At 37.4% G+C, this 24,123-nt stretch overlaps 1 protein-coding gene across 7 annotated transcripts in view; it reads left to right on the plus strand.

The window, feature by feature from the left end:
* Herc1 (HECT and RLD domain containing E3 ubiquitin protein ligase family member 1) overlaps positions 1–24,123 on the plus strand; it is a 162,378-nt gene that overhangs the window by 12,322 nt on the left and 125,933 nt on the right. For all 7 annotated transcript variants that reach the window (XM_055597768.1, XM_055597801.1, XM_055597785.1 and 4 more), the window contains exons 2-5: positions 8,594–9,549; positions 13,286–13,381; positions 19,797–19,991; positions 21,660–21,971. In XM_055597768.1, the coding sequence (XP_055453743.1) occupies positions 8,620–9,549; positions 13,286–13,381; positions 19,797–19,991; positions 21,660–21,971 (1,533 nt within the window). In that variant the 5' untranslated portion in view covers positions 8,594–8,619. The remainder of the gene's footprint in view (positions 1–8,593; positions 9,550–13,285; positions 13,382–19,796; positions 19,992–21,659; positions 21,972–24,123) is intronic.

Here is a 24,123-nt window from a genome sequence, read left to right on the forward strand (position 1 = left end):
TTAGGCACACACACAGATACATAAGATAAATTCAGATTAAAAAAATATTAAAAAAAGACCCCACAAATCTGAGAAATGTTGGACATGCTTTATGTCCTGCTGTATCAAATATTGAGCCAAGATTTAATTCATCATTTAAAAATAAGAACATCCACCTTATTACCATGTAAATTTGCTTTTGTCTTTAATAAGTGATAAGGTTATATGTACAGCAAAGGATAGTTTTGGCTGTTAGGGATGCTGCTGCTGTAATGTCATGTGCAAATATGTAGTGAATCCCTAAGAAATAGAATTTTGTGTTTTATGAAAGCATCGTGTTTATTTCTAATGAAGTTTATACTAAGTTGTCAAATAGTGTTTCATTTTACTTTTCTGTTAGCAATGCGTGAGTCTTCTGCTTGTTCCATGTCCTCCCAGGTACTTGGCACTGGCTGTGTTTTTAAATTTTAGCCAGGCTAGTGGGCTTATTGTGGTTTTAATTTGCATTTTATTAAAGACTAATGATGTTGGATATGTTTTTGTATGGTCATTTGACTAATTTATTATATTGGTGACATGTTTATTTTTCAGACAGGGTTTCTCTGTTTAACAGTCTTGGCTGTCCTGGAATTTGCTTTGTAGATCAGGCTGGCCAGGAATTCACAGATATTCACTTGTCTGTGCTTCCTGATTGTTGGGATGAAAGATGTGCACGGCCACATAAAAGTCTCTGTCTCGATTATTTGGGAACTAGTTGGGGTAGAGAAGCTCCCGAGAGTCCAATATCCTTTCCACAACCACAATAAAAAATATATATATTCTTGTTATAAACAATAAAAATTTTTATTTGATACATGGTTTACAAATAGTTTTTTTTTCAGTTTGTGCTTGACACTTATTTTTTTTTCAAAATTTCAAAAAATCATTGATATTGTGTGTGTTTATGTTTCTGTGATGTGTGTTTGTGTGTTGCATATGTGAATGTGGGTGTGCACATGCCATTGGGTGCATGTAAAAGTCAGAGAACAGCTTTAAAAAGTTGGTTCTCTCATTTCGCCATGTGATTTGGGAATTGGAACTCAGGTTGGCAGCTTTCACAACCAGTGCTTTGCTTTATCCGCCTACCCGTCTTGTTGACCAACTTTTAGTTTTCTTTATTGTTGCTTGTTTTTCTTTGTCTTAAAAAGCTATTTATTTTACTTTAAGTATATGAGTGTTTTGCCTATGTGTATGTGTGTTCACCACATGCTTGCCTGGTGTCTGTGGGGGCCAGAAGAGGCGTTGGATCCCATGGAACTGGAGTTACAGTTGTAAGCCTCTGTGTGGCTGTGAAGAACAGAACCTAGGTCGTTTTTGAGAGTAGCAAGTGCTTTTAACCGCTGAGCCATCTCTGCAACCTTTATACAATTTTAATAATGTTTTAAATTTGGATTGTCCCAAGTTATGGTTTTCTTAACCAGGTTTGATAAGTTTGTCTCTATTTTATTTTCCCTCATTACTTGTTATGTGGCGCAAACTGGCCTCTCATTCGGTGTCTTGAATAAACTCCTAAGTGCTGGGATTTTATAAGGATACTCACATGTCTAGCTTCTGTTTTTCTTTTACAGATTTTTAGTTTTAGCTCCGGCATTTTGGTTTGTTAAACAAATTTGAGTTGACTTTTGTGTATGGTATGAAGTTAAGGCAAGCTTTATTTTACTCCCTTATGCTTAATCAGTTGTTTGAGCACCTTTTGTTGAAACAATGAAACTGCCTTGGTATTTCAGTTAAAAAACAGTTGGTTATATATTTACATGGGTCTGATGTATTCTCAGTTAACTTCTGTTGATTTCTCTGGATGCCAGTATGACAAGCCTTGATTATATTAGCTTTATAGTCTCTAATTCAATAAATTTGATCTCCAGCTTTATTTGGTGTGTGTGTGTGTGTGTGTGTGTGTGTGTGTGTGTGTGTATGTCTACACCTCTGTGCATGTGTGGAGCTTGTGTGGAGGTTGGAGGTTACTTTGGATGTCTGCCTTGATGGCTCTCTACTTTGTTTTTGAACTGAATGAATCTGAAGCTCACTCATTTGGCTAGATTGGCTGGACAGTAAACCTCCAGGGATCCTCCTATCTCTGACTTCCCAGTGTTGGGATTACAGAGGTACCGCTTGGTTTTCCATTTTTACTTGGGTGCTGGAGCTCTGAACTCAGGTCCTCATGTTTGCAGGCACTTTTACTGAGCTATAACCTCAGCACCCCTTTCCGACTTTGTTCTTTATCAGAACTGTTTACCCGGTCCCCCTCACCCCCCATTTTTAGTCTCTTCCCCTTTCTCCTGTTCCTTCCCTCCTCTTTCTTTCCTGCTTTCCATTTTGACATTTTCTGTTGTAGGGCTAGAATTTTGCTATGTCTTGGTCTTATATTCCTGAGTTCAAGGGTCCTCTTGTCTTAGCCTCCCCAGCCTTTGCATGTTTACCCTGCAAAATTCTGAATAGGACTGGGAAAAGTCATTTGCCTTTTCTTTGGTTGTTATCTGATTTGAAACTGCTCTCTCTTTATTTTTTTGAGGTAGGGTCTCACCATTTATCTTGAGCTGGCCTAGAACTCTAGACCAGACAAGACTTGAACACATAGAAATCTGCCTGCCAAGTGCTGGAATTAAAGGTGTGCAACCATGCCTGCCCTGAAATATCTTTTTTTCCTTTTAATTTTTTGTAAATGTACATTGGTGTTTTGCCCGCATGTGTGTCAGTATGAGGATGCTGGATACCCTGGAACTGGAGTTACAGACAGTTGTGAGTTGCCATGTGGGTGCTGAGATTTGAACCCGGGTTCTCTGGAAGAGCAGCCAGTGCTCTTAACTACTGAGCCACCTGTTTAGCCCCTGAAATCTCTTAATCTTGAGTATGTTGTTAGGAGAACATATTTTAAATCATAGCTGACTTTTAGAATGAGCTGAATTGACATTTGAGTCTTTGAAACATTTTGAGGTTTTTAATTAAAAAAATGTAGAGTGATGTAGAACTTGTTAAAACTACCACCATGATGACCAGAAGCAATGACTTACTGTTTGAAAGGTTAGGTGTCAAACTGCTGTCTTTGAATTATTACGCAGCCTGTTAGTTGTCCTCACTGTGACCTTGGCAAACTGTTTAGCCTTTCTATGCTTCTATTTCCTTTGCTGGTGGGGGAGGGGGAGTGGGTAACCTGGTCACCTGTTTCATAGTTATCTTAACAAATGTAGGCAGTATTAATTCCTTCATTGTAGAAAGTGCTCAATAAATGCTAACAGCTGTCATTGCTTTGTTTGTCTAGAGATGTGTGAAAGCTTTAGGATTTGGAAAAATTCATTTGGAGAAACTATTTCAAGGTCTTGTTTGTAAGAACCCATTGCTCAACTCTTTTAGTCTTTATTTTGGTTTCAGGAAAATATTGATAGTACTTTTTTTCTTTTAACCCTAGTCTTTTGGTGGTTTTTACAATTCTGGTTTTTATTTGGGGGATTTGATAATCTGTGGTTATTGGATTTGTGTATTGGGTCATGAAGAGAGAAAGAGACAAATGGACTTTTAGTAGGATAAATCATCACTATAGATTTAAAAACAAAATAACAGCAGTTTGCCAGGATTTAGCTGGTTCATCAGAATTATGTATACTAGTGGTTCTAGAATAAAACCCCATTAGTTTGATTCTCTTTTGTCTATAGTTCTTTATATGCTGAATAAACACATTGCCTTCTTGCTTTGTTGACTAGTTCTTACTGATGTTGTAGCAAAACAGTTTGCAGCAAATGTATCGAATCTATGCCCTTTTTGTGCATGCCCTTTTAAATAGTAATCACAAACATTAAGTGTTGATTTCATGCAATTAAACATCAGTGATTTTATCAAAAGACAGAATCAAAGCAATTGAGTTATAGATTTAATTCCCTTTTATATTTGAGTCCTGAATCAGGCAACACCTCATTCTGTAACTAGAAAGAGTGTTCCAGTGAGCTGAGAAGAGGAGATAGGCTTTATGGACAGAAAAGGACTAAAGGAAGCAGAAATAAAGAACAAAGTAGATTGGTCCTTTACATCTGCTTTGCATTTGTAGGATACAGCAAAGGGTTTCTGTCACGTGCTTAAGACTGGTTCTTTGGAGATGTGGCTGTTTGTCTCCTCAGTCTGTAAGTAGATGAGATAATGACTCAGTTATAGCTTGTTGATGGGAAACTGTAGCTTGGGCACTCCAGTATGGTTTGGTCTGTAAAATTATGCAGGTGGTCAGTCCAAATCTGCCTTTTCCCCTATAGTTTTATTTAACAATTTATATAGTTTAATGAGTAAAAGTGTCCAAATCAATCAGCAAGTGCCTGGGGCTGGAGTGGGATTCCAGCACTGCAGCATGTGTTAGAATTTAGGCTGCAGAACTTTGGGAATAAGCTCTCTTCCTGAGCTTGGAGAAGTAAATAGCCTTGGTAAATGTCTACTCAGTAGCAGTCTCCCTTTCACTCCCCAAGGTCTGGAGGTAGGCACAAAAGCTCTAACCCTTTAATCACTTGTTTGGTTTCTCTGATGCCCATTTCTTTCAGAACGGAGCTCACCTAGTATAAGTTCAGATATGTTAGAACAGAGCTTGCTTGTGAGTATAAAAAATGCCCTCCCCATCGCTTAGGAAATTTTTAGGGTCTTAGAAGCTATCAGGAACCAGGGACAAAAACTAAACAGTATACTTCTCACTTAATTATAAATGCACATTAAGCAGATAACTACACAAATAGTATGTAATTGCAAACTGTGAATGGAGTTAAGGTAGTGGCTGCTGTGTATTTTAAAAGTTGGACTTGCTCTTATGTGGGTGCAGTCAAGGATAGCTTCCCTGAGGAAGTAATAGTCAACTTATGTTTAAGTTGACTTATTGCATATGGAATAATAGGTCCTTGATATTGGGCTGTTTAAACTGAGATCTTGCACTAGATAATGACTGGTGAAGGCAGGTTCTTAAGTAGAAGGGACAGCATATGCAAATAATACAAAGGAACATCTTCAGGAAACTCTTTCCAGGAATCAAAAATCTGAAGTATACTCACAGAAGGGAGAGCCAGGGGGAAGAGATCAGTTCTTTCGCCATAGGATTTTGTTTTCTATAGTAAGTTGTCAAAAACTTTTAATATTTTATTCTTTGTGAAACAGACTTATACTTTATTAAGAAATGCATTAAGGGAGAGATGCCAAAGAAAGGCTAAGACATGGGTGTGTGCTTCTTGAGAGAGTTCACTTTCTAAGTTTTAAAAAATTGTTATTCCATGTCACATAAATTTTATCAACCAATTCATTCAACCATCATTCATTCATTCATTCATTCATTCATTCATTGTTGAGATAGGGTTTCTCTGTGTAGCCCTGCCTGTCCCAGGCTGTCCTCAAGCGCCACCTGTCTTTGCCTCCTGAGTGCTCTAAAGGCATACACCACCACCTCCAGGCTCAGATACCCTTTTTTTAAATTAAATTTTTATTTTTTTATATTAATTACAGTTTATTTACTTTGTATCCCAGCTGTAGCCCCCTCCCTCATCCCCTCCCAATCCCACCCTCCTTCCCTCATCTCCTCCCTGCTCCTCTCAAAGTCCACTGATAGGGGAGGTCCTCCTATCCTTCCATTTGACCCTAGCTTATTAGGTCTCATCAGGACTGGCTGCAATGTCCTCCTCTGTATCCTAGCTAGGCTGCCCCTCCCACGGAAGGTGAGGAGGTCAAAGAGCCAGCTACTGAGTTCATGTCAGAGACAGTCCCTGTTCCCCTTACTAGGGAACCCACTTGGAGACTGAGCTGCCATGGGCTACGTTCGAGCAGGTGTTCTAGGTTATATCCGTGCATGGTTCTTGGTTGGAGAATCAGTCTCAGAAAAGACCCCTGTGCCCAGATATATTTGGTCCTTGTGGAGCTCCTGTCCTCTCCAGGTCTTATTAACTCCCCCTTCTTTCATATGATTCCCTGTACTCTGCCCAAAGTTTGGTTATGAGTCTCAGCATCTGCTTTGATACACTGCTAGGTAGAGTCTTTCAGAGGGCCCTGTATGGTAGGTTCCTGTCCTGTTTCTTGTTTTCTCCTACTTCCAATGTCCCTCAATGGAGGAATGGATACAGAAATTGTGGTACATTTATACAATGGAATACTACTCAGCAGTTAAAAACAAGGAAAATCTTGAAATTTGCAGGCAAATGGTGAGATCTAGAAAAGATCATCCTGAGTAAGGTATCCCAGAAGCAGAAAGACACACATGGTATATGAGTATATACCATGGATATAAGTGGATACTATAAGTGTATACTTATAGTATAGTATAGTATAGTATACTATACTATACTATAGTATATATACTATACTATAGTATAGTATAGTATAGTATAGTATAGTATAGTATAAGTGGATACTAGACCTGTAAGATAGGATAAACTTATTAAAATCTGTATATCTAAAGAAGCTAAACAAGAAGGATGACCCGGGGTAAGATGATCAGTCCTCACTCAGATACCCTTTTTTGATACAAGGTCTTGCTATGTAGTTTAGGCTGGTCTGGAAGGTAGTATGTAGTACATGATGGCCTCAAACATGATTCTCCTGCTTCTTTTTCCTGAGTGCTGGGATTACAGGTCCATGTCACTATGCCCAGCTATTTGTGACCCCTTCCTTGGCTTTGCATTTGCAATTGGACCTTCCTCCCAAGGTCTGGTGGAAAATATTTTATTTATACTTTTATTGGAGTAAGAAATAGTACCTAACCACTAAATGCTTAAGGTTTGGAGAAACTGACAGGAATTACCCTACTTACCCTTTTGGTTACTTAATGATTTAATTGAGAAAAGTAATTGCAACTAATTAGTAATTTAGCACACACTGTGGTGGTGATTTAAGTTGCATGCTAGGGAGTTAAAATTGAGTGAAACAGGGTTTTTGATGTTGAGGTCTATGTTATTTATTAGGTGATTTAAAATCTTACATAATTTTAGTTCCAAGCAACAAACATTTTGTTAGAAAATTAGAATGCACTAATTCTGAAAGGTCCTACAAGAGTTTTGAAGTAAATTTGGAAGAAAGAAGAGAAAGGATTTCATTAAATGAAAATACTAGAAGCAGTTTTCCGAACGCCTTTTTAAAAGAACCAGTATGAATTTTAAGTATGAAAGGAGCAAATGAGAGAGGGAGGAAGACAAGTCGGGCTCTTTAATTTCTGATTGTAAAAAGTTAGTTGTTGAACATCAGATTAGCTGTTTGAGGCTTTGAGCATGTAAACTTAGGTTTGGGTTTGTACTCAGTTAGAGAATGGATTGGAGTTGAGGAGAACTTGTTGTCTGGGAGTTTAATATGTAAGCTACACTAATGGGCAACAAAGAGGGATCATTACCTTAATGAAATGAAAGGGTTCTAGCAGGAGAAAGAAGTGCTGGTTCACTTCTCTCAAAAAGTGCTTTGGTGGAGAAGGGGCATGTATATTCTGACAGGTCCTAACACTTGATTCTTCTAACACTTTAACAGTCATTTTCCTAGGGAAATATATGGGGCAATGAGATAGTACTGACTTCAGAACTCAGAGCTACATTCAAGTCCTTTTTTTTTTTTTTTTTTTTTTTTTTTAGGGCAGGGTCTTACTGGATATCCCTGGCTGGTCTGAACTTGCTATGTAGACCAGGCTGTTCTCAAAGTTACAGAGATCCACCTTCCTCTGCCTCTTGGGTGCTGGGACTAAAGGGTGCTCTAGCACATCCAGCAGCTCTCACTGTTTTTTGAAATAGCTTTTTCTTTTCTTGAAACATTTAAGATTGAAGAGCAGTATAGAACATTAGAAAACTTCTTGTTTTTCTTTTTATCATCATTTAACAAGTGTAAAATTTTGTTATGTTTGTGTACCTTTTTTTCCCTTCCAGGCTTGGGATCAAATGTAGGGCCTTACATTACAGTAGATAAGCACTTTATCCCTGAATATACCCCTCAGCTCTGTTTTTATTTTATTTTTAAAGATTTATTATTGAAATCTTTATCATTATGTACATGTGCATGCCAGAAAATCACATTATAGATGATTGTGAGCTACCATGTGATTGCTGGGAATTGAGCTCAGGACCTCTGGAAGAGCAGCCAGTGCTCTTAAATCTCTCCATCCCTCCCCCCAGGTCTGTTTTTAAAATAAAATAATGAGCCATGCCTTTAATCCCAGCACTTGGGAGACAGAGGCAGTTGGATCTGTGAGCTTGAGGCCAGCCTGGTCTACAGAGTGAATTCTAGGACATCCAAGGCTACAAAAAGAAACCCTGTCTCGAAGAAAAAAAAAAGGAAAACAAAAGAATTAAATACGTTTTTCTAAACTAACTTTAAAAATTTTGCAATTTTAAGTTCCATACACCTTTACCCATTTCTGTTTAATTTACTGTCTTATATAACCATGGTACATTTATCAAAGCTAACATATAACAATGGCATATGCTATGAGCTAATAAACCTTAGACTTCAGTCACATTTTACTGGTTTTGAAATCACTGAATGTAATATAAGACAGAAGTTTGGAAACATTTTAGGAATCACCTATGCTGGTTTTTGTTTGTTTGTTTGTGTTTGTTTTTGTTTTTTATTGTCTCCTTTTCTTTCTTTGTAGAACTAATGGCTGAAGAATAAACCAACATGGCGACTATGGTTCCACCAGTGAAACTGAAATGGCTTGAACACCTGAATAGCTCCTGGATCACAGAGGACAGTGAATCTATTGCAACAAGAGAGGGAGTTACTGTTTTGTATTCTAAACTGGTCAGCAATAAGGAAGTAGTACCTTTGCCTCAGCAGGTTCTATGTCTCAAAGGACCCCAGTTGCCTGACTTCGAGCGTGAGTCTCTTTCAAGTGATGAACAGGACCATTATTTGGATGCCCTTCTTAGCAGTCAGCTAGCACTAGCAAAGATGGTATGTTCAGATTCTCCATTTGCTGGGGCACTGCGGAAACGATTGCTCGTTCTCCAGCGTGTCTTTTACGCACTTTCAAATAAGTACCACGACAAAGGCAAAGTGAAGCAGCAGCAGCATTCTCCGGAGAGCAGCTCTGGTTCAGCAGATGTTCATTCTGTCAGTGAACGTCCCCGGTCAAGCACTGATGCACTTATAGAAATGGGTGTCCGAACTGGTCTGAGTTTACTATTTGCACTTCTGAGACAAAGCTGGATGATGCCTGTGTCAGGACCTGGCCTCAGTCTCTGCAACGACGTTATTCATACTGCAATTGAAGTTGTGAGCTCCTTGCCTCCGTTGTCTTTGGCAAATGAAAGCAAGATTCCTCCTATGGGTTTGGACTGCTTATCACAAGTTACAACATTTCTTAAAGGAGTAACCATTCCCAATTCCGGGGCAGACACTTTAGGTCGCAGATTAGCTTCTGAGTTGTTGCTTGGCCTAGCAGCTCAGAGAGGCTCTTTGCGATATCTTCTTGAATGGATAGAAATGGCTTTGGGGGCTTCAGCGGTTGTACATACCATGGAGAAAAACAAACTACTATCAAGCCAGGAAGGAATGATCAGCTTTGACTGCTTTATGGCTATCTTAATGCAGATGAGGCGTTCTTTGGTATGTACCATGTACCCCAAATGTCAATGTTGACAAATTGCTAGCTAATCAACCCTACTTTTAATGATTTTGTGGCTCTTGTAAGCAATTTGGGAGTTCTTTTGATATGTTAAGTTGAATATATATATATATATATAATATATATATATTATATATATGTAATATATATATGTAATATATATATATAATATATATATATATATAATATATATATATATATATATATATATTACAGTAAAGGTCCCTGGATCAGAAGCAGAATTTATAGTTTAAGTGTTAGCTTATTTTAGGGGATTTGGAGACTTACTTTGTGTTTAGTAAATTCATGTGTTAACTGAGAGACCTTGACTAGTGAGTAGATGACAGTTTTTTTTTTAAAGCATCTCAAATTTCATCTTTTTTTTTTCCAGTCTGGCTCCAACTTGCTATATAGCCTTGACTGGCCTTGAATTTCTAATCCTTCTGCATCTACCTCCCAAGTGCTGCAGTTAGAAGTGTGCACCACCATACCAGGCCTTTTCTAGTTTTTCTAAATTATGTACTGTGTGTCAAGTGTTATTCTAAGACCTGAGGGTATAGCCCTAAGATACAGTTTCTGCTCTTACAAACTTTACATCTTGCTAGGATCATCAGGAAAGGAATACATAAATTTAGAGGGCTGGAGAGATGACTCAGCAGTTACGAGCCAGCTTGTTGCGCTTGCAGAGGATCCAGGTTCAGGTCCCAGCACCCACATGGTGGCTCACAACTGTCTGTAACTTTAGTATCATGAGACCAACACTCTCTGGACTCTGAGGGCACACATTCACGTGGTGCACAGATATACATGCAGGTAAAAACTGTGTGCATAAAATAAAAATAAGTAAGTCATAACAAATTCATGTTTTCAGGTGAGACATCTTAAGAGGAAAGGAGAGAATGATAGGTTGAGAATTAATGTGGTCAGGATAGGACTCTGAGTTGTGATGTTTGAACAGAGACCTAAATAACAGAAGTTGTGAGTTAAGCAGAAGTCTGTGAAGAGTTTGTCGTCAGTAGAAATGAATCCCTTCACCATCGTAACCTTGGATATCATATTAACAAATAAACATAAATATGACACATTTTAAGAATTTGCAAGACTGAAATGTAATAACTTTGAAATCCGAGAATAAAAATTTGAATTTTAAAGTATTAAGGCTCAAATACTTATAAACTGATTTAGGTATAAGTTCAGTAAAGTTACATTGGTCAGGTTTTTGTTGTTTGTTTTTTCGTGTTGGTGTGTGCACATACATGCGTGTGTGTATGCATACATGTGTGTGTGTGGTGTGTTTTTAATGGTCTCACTGTGTGTCCCTGGCTGTCCTGGAACTCCCTGTATAGACCAGGCTGGTCTTGAATTTACAGAGATCCATTTGCCTCTGCCTCTAAGATTATAAGATTAAAGGTGTGTGCCACCATCATGTTCTTCCAGTTGTTTTTTTTTTTTTTTTTTTTTTGTATATGTGTGTGAGAGAAAGAGAGGGAGGGAAAGGAGAGAGGGAGGGGAGAGGAATGAGTTTTTATGTACCCTTTATTGCCCAATATAATCTAAATGTATTTAAACATCACTAAAAATGCCACTTGTTATATTTACATATTTTGCACCTTCCCTCCATCACCAAGTGAAATTCAAAGCTTTTGATTAATAAAAATATTTCATTAAAAAGTCACTTTCAAAAGAAGCATTTAACGTTTATCTGGTGTATGTTTTGTATTTGTGAACTGATAAATATTGGGTCACTTTATTATTGATATTTTTTTCCTTTTTCTTTTTTAAAATTTTCTTGAGACAGGGTTTCTCTGTGTAGCCCTGGATGTTCTTGAACCCTCTCTGTAGATCAGGCTGGTCTCAACTCACAGAGATCTTCTTACCTCTGCCTCCCGAGTGTTGGGATTAAAGGTTGTGTGCCACCACTGCCCAGCTAATTTTCTTTTTTAAATATTTTATTCCACTGCCCAACTAAATTTCTTTTTTAAATATTTTATTTAGAAACGGATGTTACTTGAACATCTGTTTTTCTCATTGTATTTTTTTTTTGCTCCTTTTAGATTTTGTTTCTTTTAAATCTGAAATATCTGCTCATGTTAATATTCCTATAAAAAGTCACTCAATGTCTCTTATCAGCTATGCATTTTGTATTGCTTTTATTGCTAAAGAGAGGAAAAAGATATTAGACACCATGACTGTATATATTTGATTATACATGGCTCTTTTCTTCTAGAACAAAATGAGTAAGAGGCTTCCTTCACCTTTCCTTGGAAGGAAAGGAGTACCCCAGGATTAAGCTGTTTTACACAGTGTCTATTTGTTATAACAGAAATGTGTGTCAGATACAGCAGATTCAGGAAAGAAACTGGGGAGAGAGAGACAGAGAGAATTTTCTGCTTTGAGACCACATAATGTGGGTCTCTAACTTTTATAAGTTTCTAGTAGGCAAGGGGGAAGTTCTGCACCTCTTGATTTAATATGGCTCAGTCTGTAAGCCAAGGAGTCAGATACTAAGTGGGAACATACGTTTTCTTGCATATTTAGGTGTGTGTACATGGGGGGTTAGTCTTGCTTAAAGCTGCAAATGGGAGGCATAGAACTGCCAGGCAGCTGGAAAGAAGCTACAAGCGAGCTGGGCTTGATGTATGGGGAGAGAGAAGCAGCTAGAGGAACTATGGCCTAACAGCACTGTTGAGTTTCCTTGCCTTATCTCCCAACCCTGCACCCTGTGCTTGGGATTGCCCAGGATCTCATGTGTTAGGCAAGTACTCTACACCTTCTTCTATTTTAACTTTATTTGAGCATCTTCTAGAATAACTTTGGCTACATATGCACAAATTGACTTGGTATTTAAATTGACTTTATAAGCTCAAGAAATCCTTATAGTAAATATATACATGTATAATTTTGTATATGATGTCTTTTATTCTTTATTTAATAATATTCTACTCCATGCCTTTTTAGTTTCTTTGATTCACTGTTCCTCACTACTTGGAGTAAGGAGGAAGTGAACTAATTTTAGTACCTGTTTTCTTTATGGTGCTTTGCATATTTTTTCAATTACCATGTTAACTTGTGAGGTAAGATATTATTTACCTTGATCTTGAAGGTGTGCAGCAACTGTGTTAGCCTGATATATACAACTATTGGGTATTATAATATAGCACAGACTCCTGGGCCATGTACTCTGTCAAGTAATTCTTACAACCTTGAGTCTACTTTTGAAATCCATATTTTTCTGACTATATATTTTTTACCTGCTTCTGTTAAATTGATTAACTTTTCCACAGATGACTACCTTCTAGTAGCTATAAAATGCAACAATTTATTGCTGGCTTTCTAGTTTCTGTCTACTTGTCCTGTTATTCCTGGACAGGTGCCAGGTGGACCTAACTAGAAATCACCCCTCCTCTTCCTTTGTTATATGAAGTGAGTCAAGGACACCCCTGAAAAATAGACCGCTGTCTTTAAGACTCTGCATTTGCCACGAAGAATTCTGCACTTTATTTAGTATGGGTTTCTCACTATTTAATGAGACAGTTGGAAAGGGATTGGTTCTTAATTAATAATTTGAATCAATACATTTGTTAACATTTTTATTTGGTTTCATGGCTTAATGTTAGGATTTGGTCATAATACACCTAATCTTATAAGGTTTTTAAATTTTTTTAACATGTATGTCTGTTTCCTTTCCATATTGTACCCCAAAATATTTAATTACAGGGTTCGTCTGCTGATCGGAGTCAGTGGAGAGAACCAACTAGGACATCTGAAGGATTATGTTCACTCTATGAGGCAGCATTATGTCTTTTTGAAGAGGTATGTAATCTTCATAGCTTTGCATTAAAATGACTTTGTTGTAAAATGTTATAGCATATATTTATCTCTAGAAAGGCTCTAAAAGAAAATGGTGCCAGTAGTTGCCTCTGGAGAGTGGAATTCAAGATTTAGTTGCCAGGGGTTATTAGAAAGAGATACTTTTTAGTGTATCTCCTTTCATTTATTTTAAGTTTTTGATCATGTATTGATAACTTTCATTGAAAAAAAAATTACTGAGTAACAGATTCAGAAAGATATATAAGTAATTGTATACCTTTATGAATTGTTATAAAATAAATACCCTTCTAATCAGTACTCAGGCATTAAAAAAAGAAAAAAAGATTACCGTCAAAACTGACAACTTGATTATAATGGCCAGGTACCACGTGGTAGAAGGAAAGTTGTCCTCTGGCCCGTATATAAATGTTATAGTGAGCACTCACTATAACACACACATACACACACACACACACACACACACACACACACACACACACACACTCATGAAAGATAAAGAAATAGAATATTGCTGTCCACTGCAGAATTCTGGTCATTACTTGTGTTTTTCCTGTGCAACAGAACCACTGTCTTGACTTTTAAACTAACTTCCTTGCAGGTTTTTGTAGTTTTGTCATCTGCATGTGTGTGCCTGGACTTGAGTTCAGTTTTTACTTAAAAAGTGTTTTAAAAATCTCTCTTTTCCTCTCTTTTTAGACAGGGTTTCTCTGTATAGTCTTGGCTATCCTGGACTCGCTTTGTAGACCAGGCTGGCCTTGAACTCATGGAGGTCTGCCTGCTTCTGCCTCCCTTAGTCCTGGAATTATGTGCCACCATGCCCAGCTCAAAAAAATGTTTTTTAAATCTTTTAATCTATGTGTTTATATCCCCCTTTTTTGGGATGGTGGTAGTTGTATGATATTCTAATTCTGTTATTTTTTTCTCCATTGACTAGTTGGAATACTTTTTAGAGAACTGCTTCTTGATCAATTGGTTATTTCTGATTTAAAGGAAAGGTAGAGTCAGTGCTTGATTCTCCCCATTCAGTTTTTTTTGAGGGGGAAGCTTGGAGGGGTCTTAAGACAGGGTTTCTCTGTGTCACAGCCTTGGCTGTCCTGGAGCTCACTTTGCAGAACAGGACGCCTAGAACTCAAGGAGATCCACCTATCTATGCCTCTATCTCCAAGTGCTGGGATTAAAGGTATATGCCACCATAGGCTCCCTATTTACTTTTATGTACTAGATTTTTTTAGTTGAATGAATTGCTACTCCTATCATTCTCTAAATATGACCAATTGACTTCATTCAACAATATCCATACAAACTATTAGGTTTGAGCCTCTTTGAGTTTCAGTTTATGGCATATTGCTTCATTTTGGCTAATAGTGTTTTCAAGGTGGTAGTGTACGGTTTTTCCTGGGTTATTCTGACATGAGGCTACTAACCTTTGATAGCTTTCTTGCTATTTTCTACAGTATGTTTCTGGCTTATTTACATATACTTCTTGCACTAGGCAATTGAATAGCTGTCTCCCCCAAATTTGCTGTTTTCTTTTATTGAGAAAGTTGATTTTCACAACCACAATCAGGGTGTGATCTTTCTGAGCTATTTAGTAGTGGACATAGCTACAAAGTGTGCATGTGTGCATGCGTGCATGTGTGTGAGATTGATTGATAATTGGGTTAAAGTCAACATGCCTTCTGAGCTACTGACTGCTTTCCTATATGACAGTTATGTCTTTTTTCTTTCAAATGGACACTGCTGGTTCTCAAGACTATAGGGATCACAGAAATATATCCTTTATTTGTTTTAACCACGTTACACATGTCACACACATATTTGTGAGCACACACAGAGCAAGTTTAAAATAAGACAAATAATGACTGCTATGTGGTTACTAAAAACAATTTTTTTGTACTTCATTTATTTTTTAAGTTGTAGAGCATATAGCCAGCCATTCCTCAGTCTCTGCCTTTTGACCCTCATTTAGTGTTAGTCCTACTAGCCTCTCTATTCTTTTTGACTTCGAAGCCTATTGTCTAGATTCTCAATAACAGTGCAGAGGAATAAGAAGATTCTCTTCTTGAGTTCTTGCATGCTGATAACTGTTGTGCTTCTTATTCTTGAAAACTGCTTTTGATTGAATCATTGGTTCATATTATCTTTTCTTGTGAATCTTAAATATGTTATCCTGTTTTCTTCTGGCATAAACATTGTCAAAGTCTGAAGATAATTTTTTTTTTTTTTTCCTGTAGGAGTCACATGCTTATTTTGATGAGAAGCAGATGAAAGAAAGGGTGTTTTCCCATTAAAGATCAGTAATTTTACTAGAATAAATTTTGATGTTATTTTTTTTCTGGGATAATAATCTTAGAAATGTGAGAATTTAATATGTAGTTTCAGATCTCTTTTTATATCAGAAAAATGTGTCTAAATTATAGATTTTCATATTATCTTTATTCCCTCCTTCTCTCCTTCCCTCCTCTTTTTTCTCCTTCCCTCCTTCCCTCTCTCCCTTCTTTTCTTTTTCCTTTCCTTTTCCTACTCCTTCTCATTCTCCTCCTCCTCCTTTTCCTTTTCTTTCTTTTCCTTCTTTCCTTTCTTTCTTTCTTTGAGACAGGTTTTCTTTGTGTAGCCTTGACTGTAATAGAACTAGCTTTGTAGACCAGGCTTGCCTGGAACACACAGAGATCCACCGCCTCTGCCTCCCGAATATGCTGGGATTAAAGGTGTCTGCCACCATCACCCATCTTATTTGGTTTTTTTCTGGGGAGGGACTCCTATTTGTATGTTAGTTTTTTACCATGCTTTTTCACCTTTTATTGAGAACTTTAAAAAATCATTTTTTCATGTATACAATGTCGTTTTATTACTCATAGGGCATTGTCTGTTAATTTTAAAAAGATTTATTTTTATTTATCTATTTATGTGTTTGTTGTATGAGTGGATGCCATGTGTGTGGTGCCTGTAGTTACCAGAAGAGGAAAACTCAAAGTTGGATGGATCAGAGAAGTAAGATCCACTGGAGCTTTAGTTAGAGGTAGGCCAATGTGAGTACTGGAACCAAACTTTGGCCCTCTAATAGATCAGAAAGTGCTCTTTAACTGCTGAGTATCCCTCTAGCCCATACTATTTTTATTCATCTTGTATTTCTTCTACTTCATTTCTAAATGTTTAAAATTTCTAATTTATTCCTCTAACTTTTTTTTCTAAATCTTTTTCTTTTTTTCCTTTTTTTGTTTTTTGAGACAGGGTTTCTCTGTGTAGCCTTGGCTGTCTTGGACTTACTTTGTAGATCAGGCTAGCCTTGAACTCACAAAGATCTGTGTGCCTCTGCCTCCCTGAGTGCTGGGACTAAAGACATACACCACTATGGCTGACTCCTTTGAAATTTTTAAGGTAACATTTTTTATTAATTCTTCGAGAATATCATACAATGTATTTTGATCATATTTCCCCTCCCCCAACTCTTCCTAAATCTACCCTTACTTCCCTGATCTATCCAACTTTGAGTTTTCTCTTTATTTTATTCTACAAAGTCCAGTTTTTATTGCCCAATTATTCTTCGAAGTGGGGTTTATTTTGGAGTTTGATCTATTTAATGGTTGACATCATTAAAACAACAACGATGACAAAACTAGACTCCCTCTTCCAGCAGTTATCAGATGCCATTAGTTCCTCAGCTAGAGGTGGGAGAATTTCATGCCCCTCTGTCCCCTCCATGCTGCAGTTTTTGTCTGGCTTGTGTTGGGATAGTCTTATACATGCTTCCACAATCCCTTTGAGTTTGTATATGTAACTTGTCCTGTCTTGTCCGTAAAACAAGACTTTTCCTTGGAGTTATCTGGTTCTTACATTCTTTCTACTGCCTCTGCAGTGAGGATCCCAAGTCTGGCTGGAGAGGTATGACATGTCAGTCCCATTTAGAGTTAAGCACCCCTGTCTCTTATCTTTCCTCATATGAACATTTCTGATTCAGATTTGTGTTTTTCTTGTACATACTAATTTTCTTAATTTCTTTTGGCTTGAAGCAGATCATAGTTTACTGTGGGGGGGGTGAGTTTTTCTGTCATGTTTTTATGATAGGGATGGTGTTCTGTCTCTCCTTTTTTTTTGTCCCTCCTTTGTTCTCCTTTTCTTCCTGTCTGCCTTCCTCCTCTCCCCCTAGATTCTCTCCTCTCCTTGTTTTCTCCTACTCTTCTCATTCTGTGTTTCATGTTTTCTTTTTTTGTTTCAGGGTCTATGGCCCAGGCTGACTTCGGTCTCATTATTCTCCTGCCTCAGTCTCTTGAGTGTTGGAATTACAGCCAGGCATCTCTGTGACCAAGTGTTCAAGTTCAAGAGTACCTTTGTATTAACTTTTATGTGAAATTAGTTTTTCTGAACTTCAGACTGAATTGGGATTCAAGGTGGCGTGTTGTTTGTTTTCTTTTAGATTTTCTTTCTACTGTTCTTGTATAATATTTAAAACAGTGGTGTTTCCTCAGCCTTTTCTTCTAACTTTCATCTTCTCCTTCTCCATCTTTTCTCTCTGCTGTTCGTATCACATGCATTTCTGAGTTTAGTAGTTTGTCCTCTGCATTGCACCTGTCTTGGGAGGGAATCCTGGATGGTTATGTGGTTATGTATGTATCCATCCATCCATCCATCCATCCATCCATCCATCCGTCTGTCTATCTATGTATCTTAATTACAGGAACTAGCTAACCCAGGACATTTAAAACTTATTGTCTTGGAACCCTTTGTCTTGTTTGCTGTGGGAAGGGCAGAGCTCTTCTGAGGTGTAACTGGTTTTTTTTTTTTTAGATTGGCCTGTTATCTTCCTCTTGAGTTCCCACCTGGCTGTTGTCTGCCAGGCCTCCATTGCTTTCCATTCTCTAGATGGTAATACTGAGTGTGTATTTGGTGGTGTGCTGTGCTCACCTACTTTCATATTGTTGTTTTTGGAGCCATACACAATTTGTTATGAATATTAAATAGGGGCTTGAGTTTTTCTCTGCAGATTTGGAGTGTTTATAGAATCATGTTGATGCTGGTTCTGTTACCTGGTTTTTACAGAATCCTGCTTATCAACCATTTTCCAGCTTTACTTTAAAAGTGTGTTTTTAAACCTCATGAATATCCCCTCCTCCTTTTTTGAGAGAAGAGTAAGGAAGGACCTTGTCATAGTACTAGGTCTATAAATGATCAGTTTTGCTCTCTTGGTACCACCGACCTCCTTTTGTGTTCGGTGACGTTCCAGATCCTCTACAGGAGACAGATATGTGTCCTTAGGACTGTCCCCGTGTTCATAAAGAAGCCTTGTCAAACATACTTACTCTATTACTTTGCATTACATTTAAAGGTTCTGAGTAAAACTCTTCTATCTCTGCCCATTTAATATGCTGACAAACACATTTTAGCTCTTAAGATTTTTCTTTGTTTTACTTATTTAAAAAACATTTAAACAACAAATTGACAATAATTAGAGTCATAGTTTTAATATATTTATTGTATTGTGTTCATGTGCATTAATAAAAAAATCAGTTGAACAAAAGTTCGTTGATATCAGAAAATATGGAAAGCAAATAGAGGGATTAATTTTAGCTCCACTGATTGAAGATTTGGTTTTAAAATAATGGCATTCCTCTTTCCTGCAATATCAATTTGTAAAATACTTTAAACCTTAATACTCAGTGTGTTTTTAGTGAGATTGATATTCTGATATAGACCTATTTCTTGGTTGCAACAGTCAGAAGATCACCTTGGTTCCCATGCTTTGGGACAAAATACAGTAACATAATATATTTTTGAGACAAGGTCTCAATGTGTAGTCCTGGCTGTCCTGAAACTCACTGTATAGATCAAGCTGGCCTCAAGAGATCTACTTGTTTCTGCCTCTCAAGTATTGGGATTAAAGGAGTGTACCCCATGCCTGGTCAGTAAATGGTCTACATGACACAGATTAGGATTTGAATTTCCATTCCAGCAAAGTGGCTAATTGTGATTTTTAACATTAGATGGAATATTTTTATTCAAGCATGAAGATAGGCTGAAAATTTTGCATTATTGTCTTGTGTCATTTGTCAGTTCTGTATTTATGGTAATGACTTAAAGAATGTGCATATGAATAAAAGGTAACATTGTGTTAAGGTGACAACATTATCAGTGGTGTTTTTTTTCTACTTTGTCTTTATGAACTTTGATTTTCTGTAAAATTTGTATGTGATAACATTTTTATTTAAAGAGGCTTGATTGTGTATTTTCCTCTTCCCATTTTAGTTATTCATTCTGTGCTAGTAAATATTTTAGCCATCTGTATGTAAAGCTGGATGTGAGTAGCTTAGAGTATTAGAAGTTAAGTCAGTAATTTTAGAGAATATGTAAAACAAAATTAAAAATGTATTGGTTAATTTTTGTATATTTAAATTTTCAATAGGTTTGTAGAATGGCTTCTGACTACTCAAGAACATGTGCTAGCCCAGATAGTATTCAGACTGGTGATGCTCCCATTGTTTCTGAAACTTGTGAGGTGTATGTTTGGGGAAGCAATAGCAGCCATCAATTGGTAGAAGGCACACAGGAGAAAATACTACAACCCAAACTGGCTCCTAGTTTCTCTGATGCTCAGACTGTAAGTTCTCTTATATTCCTTGTGAACTGGTAGATAATGGGGTATATATACTTCTGTGCCTTAAATTATGTTGAATATATTTTTAATGAGTAAAAACTCTTTATTGAACATTTTTTAATATTTTATTATTATTATTAATTACACTTTATTCATTTTGTACCCCCCATTAGCCCCTCCCTCCTCCCTTCCCAATCCTACCCTTCCTCTCCTTTCTGCATGCATGCCCCTCCCCAAGTCCACTGATAGGGGAGGTCTTCCTCTCCTTCTTTCTGATCTTAGACTATCAGTTCTCATCAGAAGTGGCTGCATTGTCATCTTCTGTGGCCTGGTAAGGCTGCTCCCCCCTCAGGGGGAGATGATCAAAGAGCAGGCCAGTCAGATTATGTGCAGGGGTTCTGGGTTATCTCCATGAATAGTCCTTGGTTGGAGTTTGAGTCTCTGGGAAGTTCCCTGTGTTCAAATTTTCTTGTTCTGTTGCTTTGATTGAACATTTAAAAAAAAGATTTATTTATTATTTATATAGCATTCTACCGGCATGTGTGCCTGCTCACCAGAAGAGGGCACCAGATCTCATCTTAGATTGTTGGGAGCCACCATGTCGTTGCGGGGGGAATTAAATGCAGGATCTTTGGAAGAGCAGCCAGTGTTCTTAACCTTTGAGCTATCTCTCCAGCCCAATGAGCATTTCTACCTATGATACTTCTATATCACTCAGTTCTTCATTTTAACAGAAGAATGAATTTTTATCATATGTTTGATACCATTTCTATATACAAAATATTAACTTGGGGCTTAGTGTTTTAAAAAAACCTAATGAGGTAAACATGGTAAATATCCTTAGTGTCGGTACTTAGGAGGTGTGGCTTGCTCTGTATAATGAATTCCAGGCCAACCAGCACTACAAGGAGAGACCTTGTTTCAGATCCTAATGAATGGAAGTAGGTTTCATTATTCAACACAAGTAATACTTAATAAGAACTGGACTTTTCCATTTTTCAGATTGGCATTTCATTTTCTTATGATCAATTTTTTCTTTCTCTTTTTATATTTGTAGTTCAATATTGTAGTTTATATTTTATTTTCATTAAATTAAATGAGCATAGAATATGTGAATATGTATTTTTATCTGAGTGATTCTTGCTTTAATAGACTCTTAGGAATTTATAGAATTTTTTTCCCTTCTCTAATTATGAGGAGGTTATAATTTTTACTTTGTTTTTTCATTTTTTAGATTTTATTTTGTTAAATATTTTACGTATGTGGGTGTTTGGCCTATGCACACACATGTCTGTATGTCATGTAAGTGGAGGATATAGATCCCTTGGAACTATAGTTAAAGGTCATTGTGAGCTACCAGTGGGTGCTGGGAATCAAACCCAGGTCTTCTGCAAGAGTAGCTAGTGCCTTTAACCATTCAACCATCTCTTGAGCCCCATTGTTTCATTTTTGTCATGGATCTGGTAGATAACCTTAAAAGATACATGAATTTACACTCAGCATGAGGTTAATATGAGAATGCCATTGGTTTTCTGCTTGCTGCTCTCTATGGAGGGTCATGTCATTTTCTGCTCTGAGTGATTTCCTTTCTGCTGTTTTGATAAACCTGACCTGAAGTATTTGAATCTCTCAGAGCATTTTCTAACTTAAGATTCTGGTGTTCTTTTGTAGATTGAAGCTGGACAGTATTGCACTTTTGTCATTTCTACAGATGGCTCTGTCAGAGCTTGTGGTAAAGGCAGCTATGGGAGACTGGGCCTTGGAGATTCCAATAATCAGTCTACTTTAAAAAAATTAACTTTTGAGCCTCACCGGTCCATTAAAAAAGTTTCATCATCTAAAGGCTCCGATGGTCACACTTTAGCTTTTACTACAGAAGGTGAAGTCTTCAGCTGGGGAGATGGCGACTACGGGAAACTGGGACATGGGAATAGTTCAACCCAGAAATATCCCAAGCTTATTCAGGGCCCACTACAGGGAAAGGTATGTGCATTGGGTTGAGAAATTGATACAGTGGTGTGGTAATTGACAATATTCGTCAGGTTTTGATAGATCTCTTCTGAGTTTCCTCTTGTCTATCTTTTTGTGTATTTATTTTATAGATTATAGTATATTTTTACATGCAGCATTCAATTTTTAGTTCCTTTTAATTTCAACTTTAGTTTTTACATGTGTGTGGGATGTGAGGTCAACCTTAAGTGTTGTTTCTAGGACAGCATTCCACCCTACCCTTTTTTGTTTGCTTGTTTTTGGTATAGGGTTTCTCTGTGTAGTCTTGGCTGTCCTGGAACTCACTCTGTAGCTCAGGCTAGCCTTAAACTCACAGAGATCCACTGGCCTCTGCCTCTCCCAAGTGCTGGGATTAAAGCCATGTGCCATCACACCTGGCTCAGTATAACCACTTTTTAATCTTTTTTTGGAGGGGGATTGGAGAAATAGCTCAGTGGCTAAACATGCATGCTGCTCTTCAGAAGACCCATGTTCTGTTCTCAGCACTTACATCAGGAGGCTCGCAGCTATCCTATTGTAGCCCCAATCCAAGGGGAATCAGTGTTTTCGGTCTCCATAGGCACTTGTATGCACATGTACATTACCTCCTCCATAATTAAAAATAAAGAAAATGTATTTTATTATTTTGCTGGGTGATGGTAACACCCACCTTTAATCCCAGCACCTGGGAGGCAGAGGCAGGTGGGTCCTTGTGAGTTCCAGGCCAGCCTGGTCTACCGAGCGAGTTCCAGGACAGCCAGGACCACACAGAGGAAGCTTTGTCTTCAAAAACAAAACAAAACAAACAAAAAAGTTTTATTTTATGCATGTGGGTGTTTTGCCTATGTGTATGTCTGTGTATGTGTGTGTGCCTAATGCCTGAAGAGATCTGAGGATCTCTTGGAACCGTGCAGGTACCAGAAACTGAATCCAGGTCCTTTGCAAGAGCAGCAAACTCTTTATAGCCCAGCCATCTCTCTAGTCCTTCTATTTTGTTTTCTGAGACAGGGCCTCAGCTAAAGTGAAGCTGCCTGCACACTGAACACCAGGATCCTTTGTCTCTACTGTGCCAGCCTTGGGATTAAAATCATGTGCCACCACTTCTGGCTTTTTAATGAAGTTCTGGTGACTGAACTTGGGTTTTCATACAAACACTTTATGGACTGAGTCATCTCTCTAGCCCTTGAATGATGAGGCATTTAGAGTAGTTAAGTGATTGTCAAGAGTCTTATTTAAATAATTGGTGCCATTAGAAACAGAACTTGTTTTTATTTTTATTTGACATTTCTTTACAGAGGTAAGACTTATGTGGGTTTCTCTGTTTTAAGATTTCCAAATTTTATAGTAATACATATACTACATTTTTTCCATCATAAGACGTTTTCTCAAATGGATATCAAATAAATTCCACACCGCTATTTCTTGTAGTATTTTAATTTACTCATCAAAGTTATAAGACCCCAAACAATGGGTCTTGTAACATCCCACTTTGTAAACACCAGCAAATACTTGACAGGTACAGAGTATGGTGGGTGTAGTGGCACATATCTGTAATTCCAGATAGAGACAGTTAAGATTGCTAGTTTGAGGGCAGTGAACATAGCGAGGCATACCCTGCTTCAGTAACTGAAAAGATATTGAATATGGAACTCTAAGCTTCTTCTGCTAAATACTCTTAACGATTGTGATTTTTTTTTTGGTTGTTTTAATATCTTCTTTCTTAATTCCATTGCTTTAGTTATATTCTTTTTAATATCCCCTTTGTACAGCAATATAGATTAAATGTCATGGTGGAAAAAAACAATAGATATTTAAGTTAATTTACAAATGGAAAGTTTAGAATTTCTCAATGCTTAGACTACTTTAATTGTTCATATTTTATTTTATTTTTTGGATTTTTATTTTATTTTATTTTATTTTTTTGAGACAGGGTTTTTCTATATAGCCTTGGCTGTCCTGAACTTAGTTGGTGGACCAGACTGGCCTAAAACTCACAGAGATCCACCTGCTCTGCCTCCCTGAGTGCTGGGATCACAGGCCTGGCTTAGGTGTTCACATTTTAAACATTGAGTCTCACATTTAAATTCTTTTGGAATTCTTGTTTTTGGAGGTTTAAAAAATAGGGAGTTATTAGTGCTGACTTTTT

Source organism: Psammomys obesus, unplaced genomic scaffold (genome assembly GCF_907164565.1).
Source record: "Psammomys obesus unplaced genomic scaffold, mPsaObe1.curated_primary_1811, whole genome shotgun sequence".
In the NCBI taxonomy this organism is placed as follows: domain Eukaryota; kingdom Metazoa; phylum Chordata; class Mammalia; order Rodentia; family Muridae; genus Psammomys; species Psammomys obesus.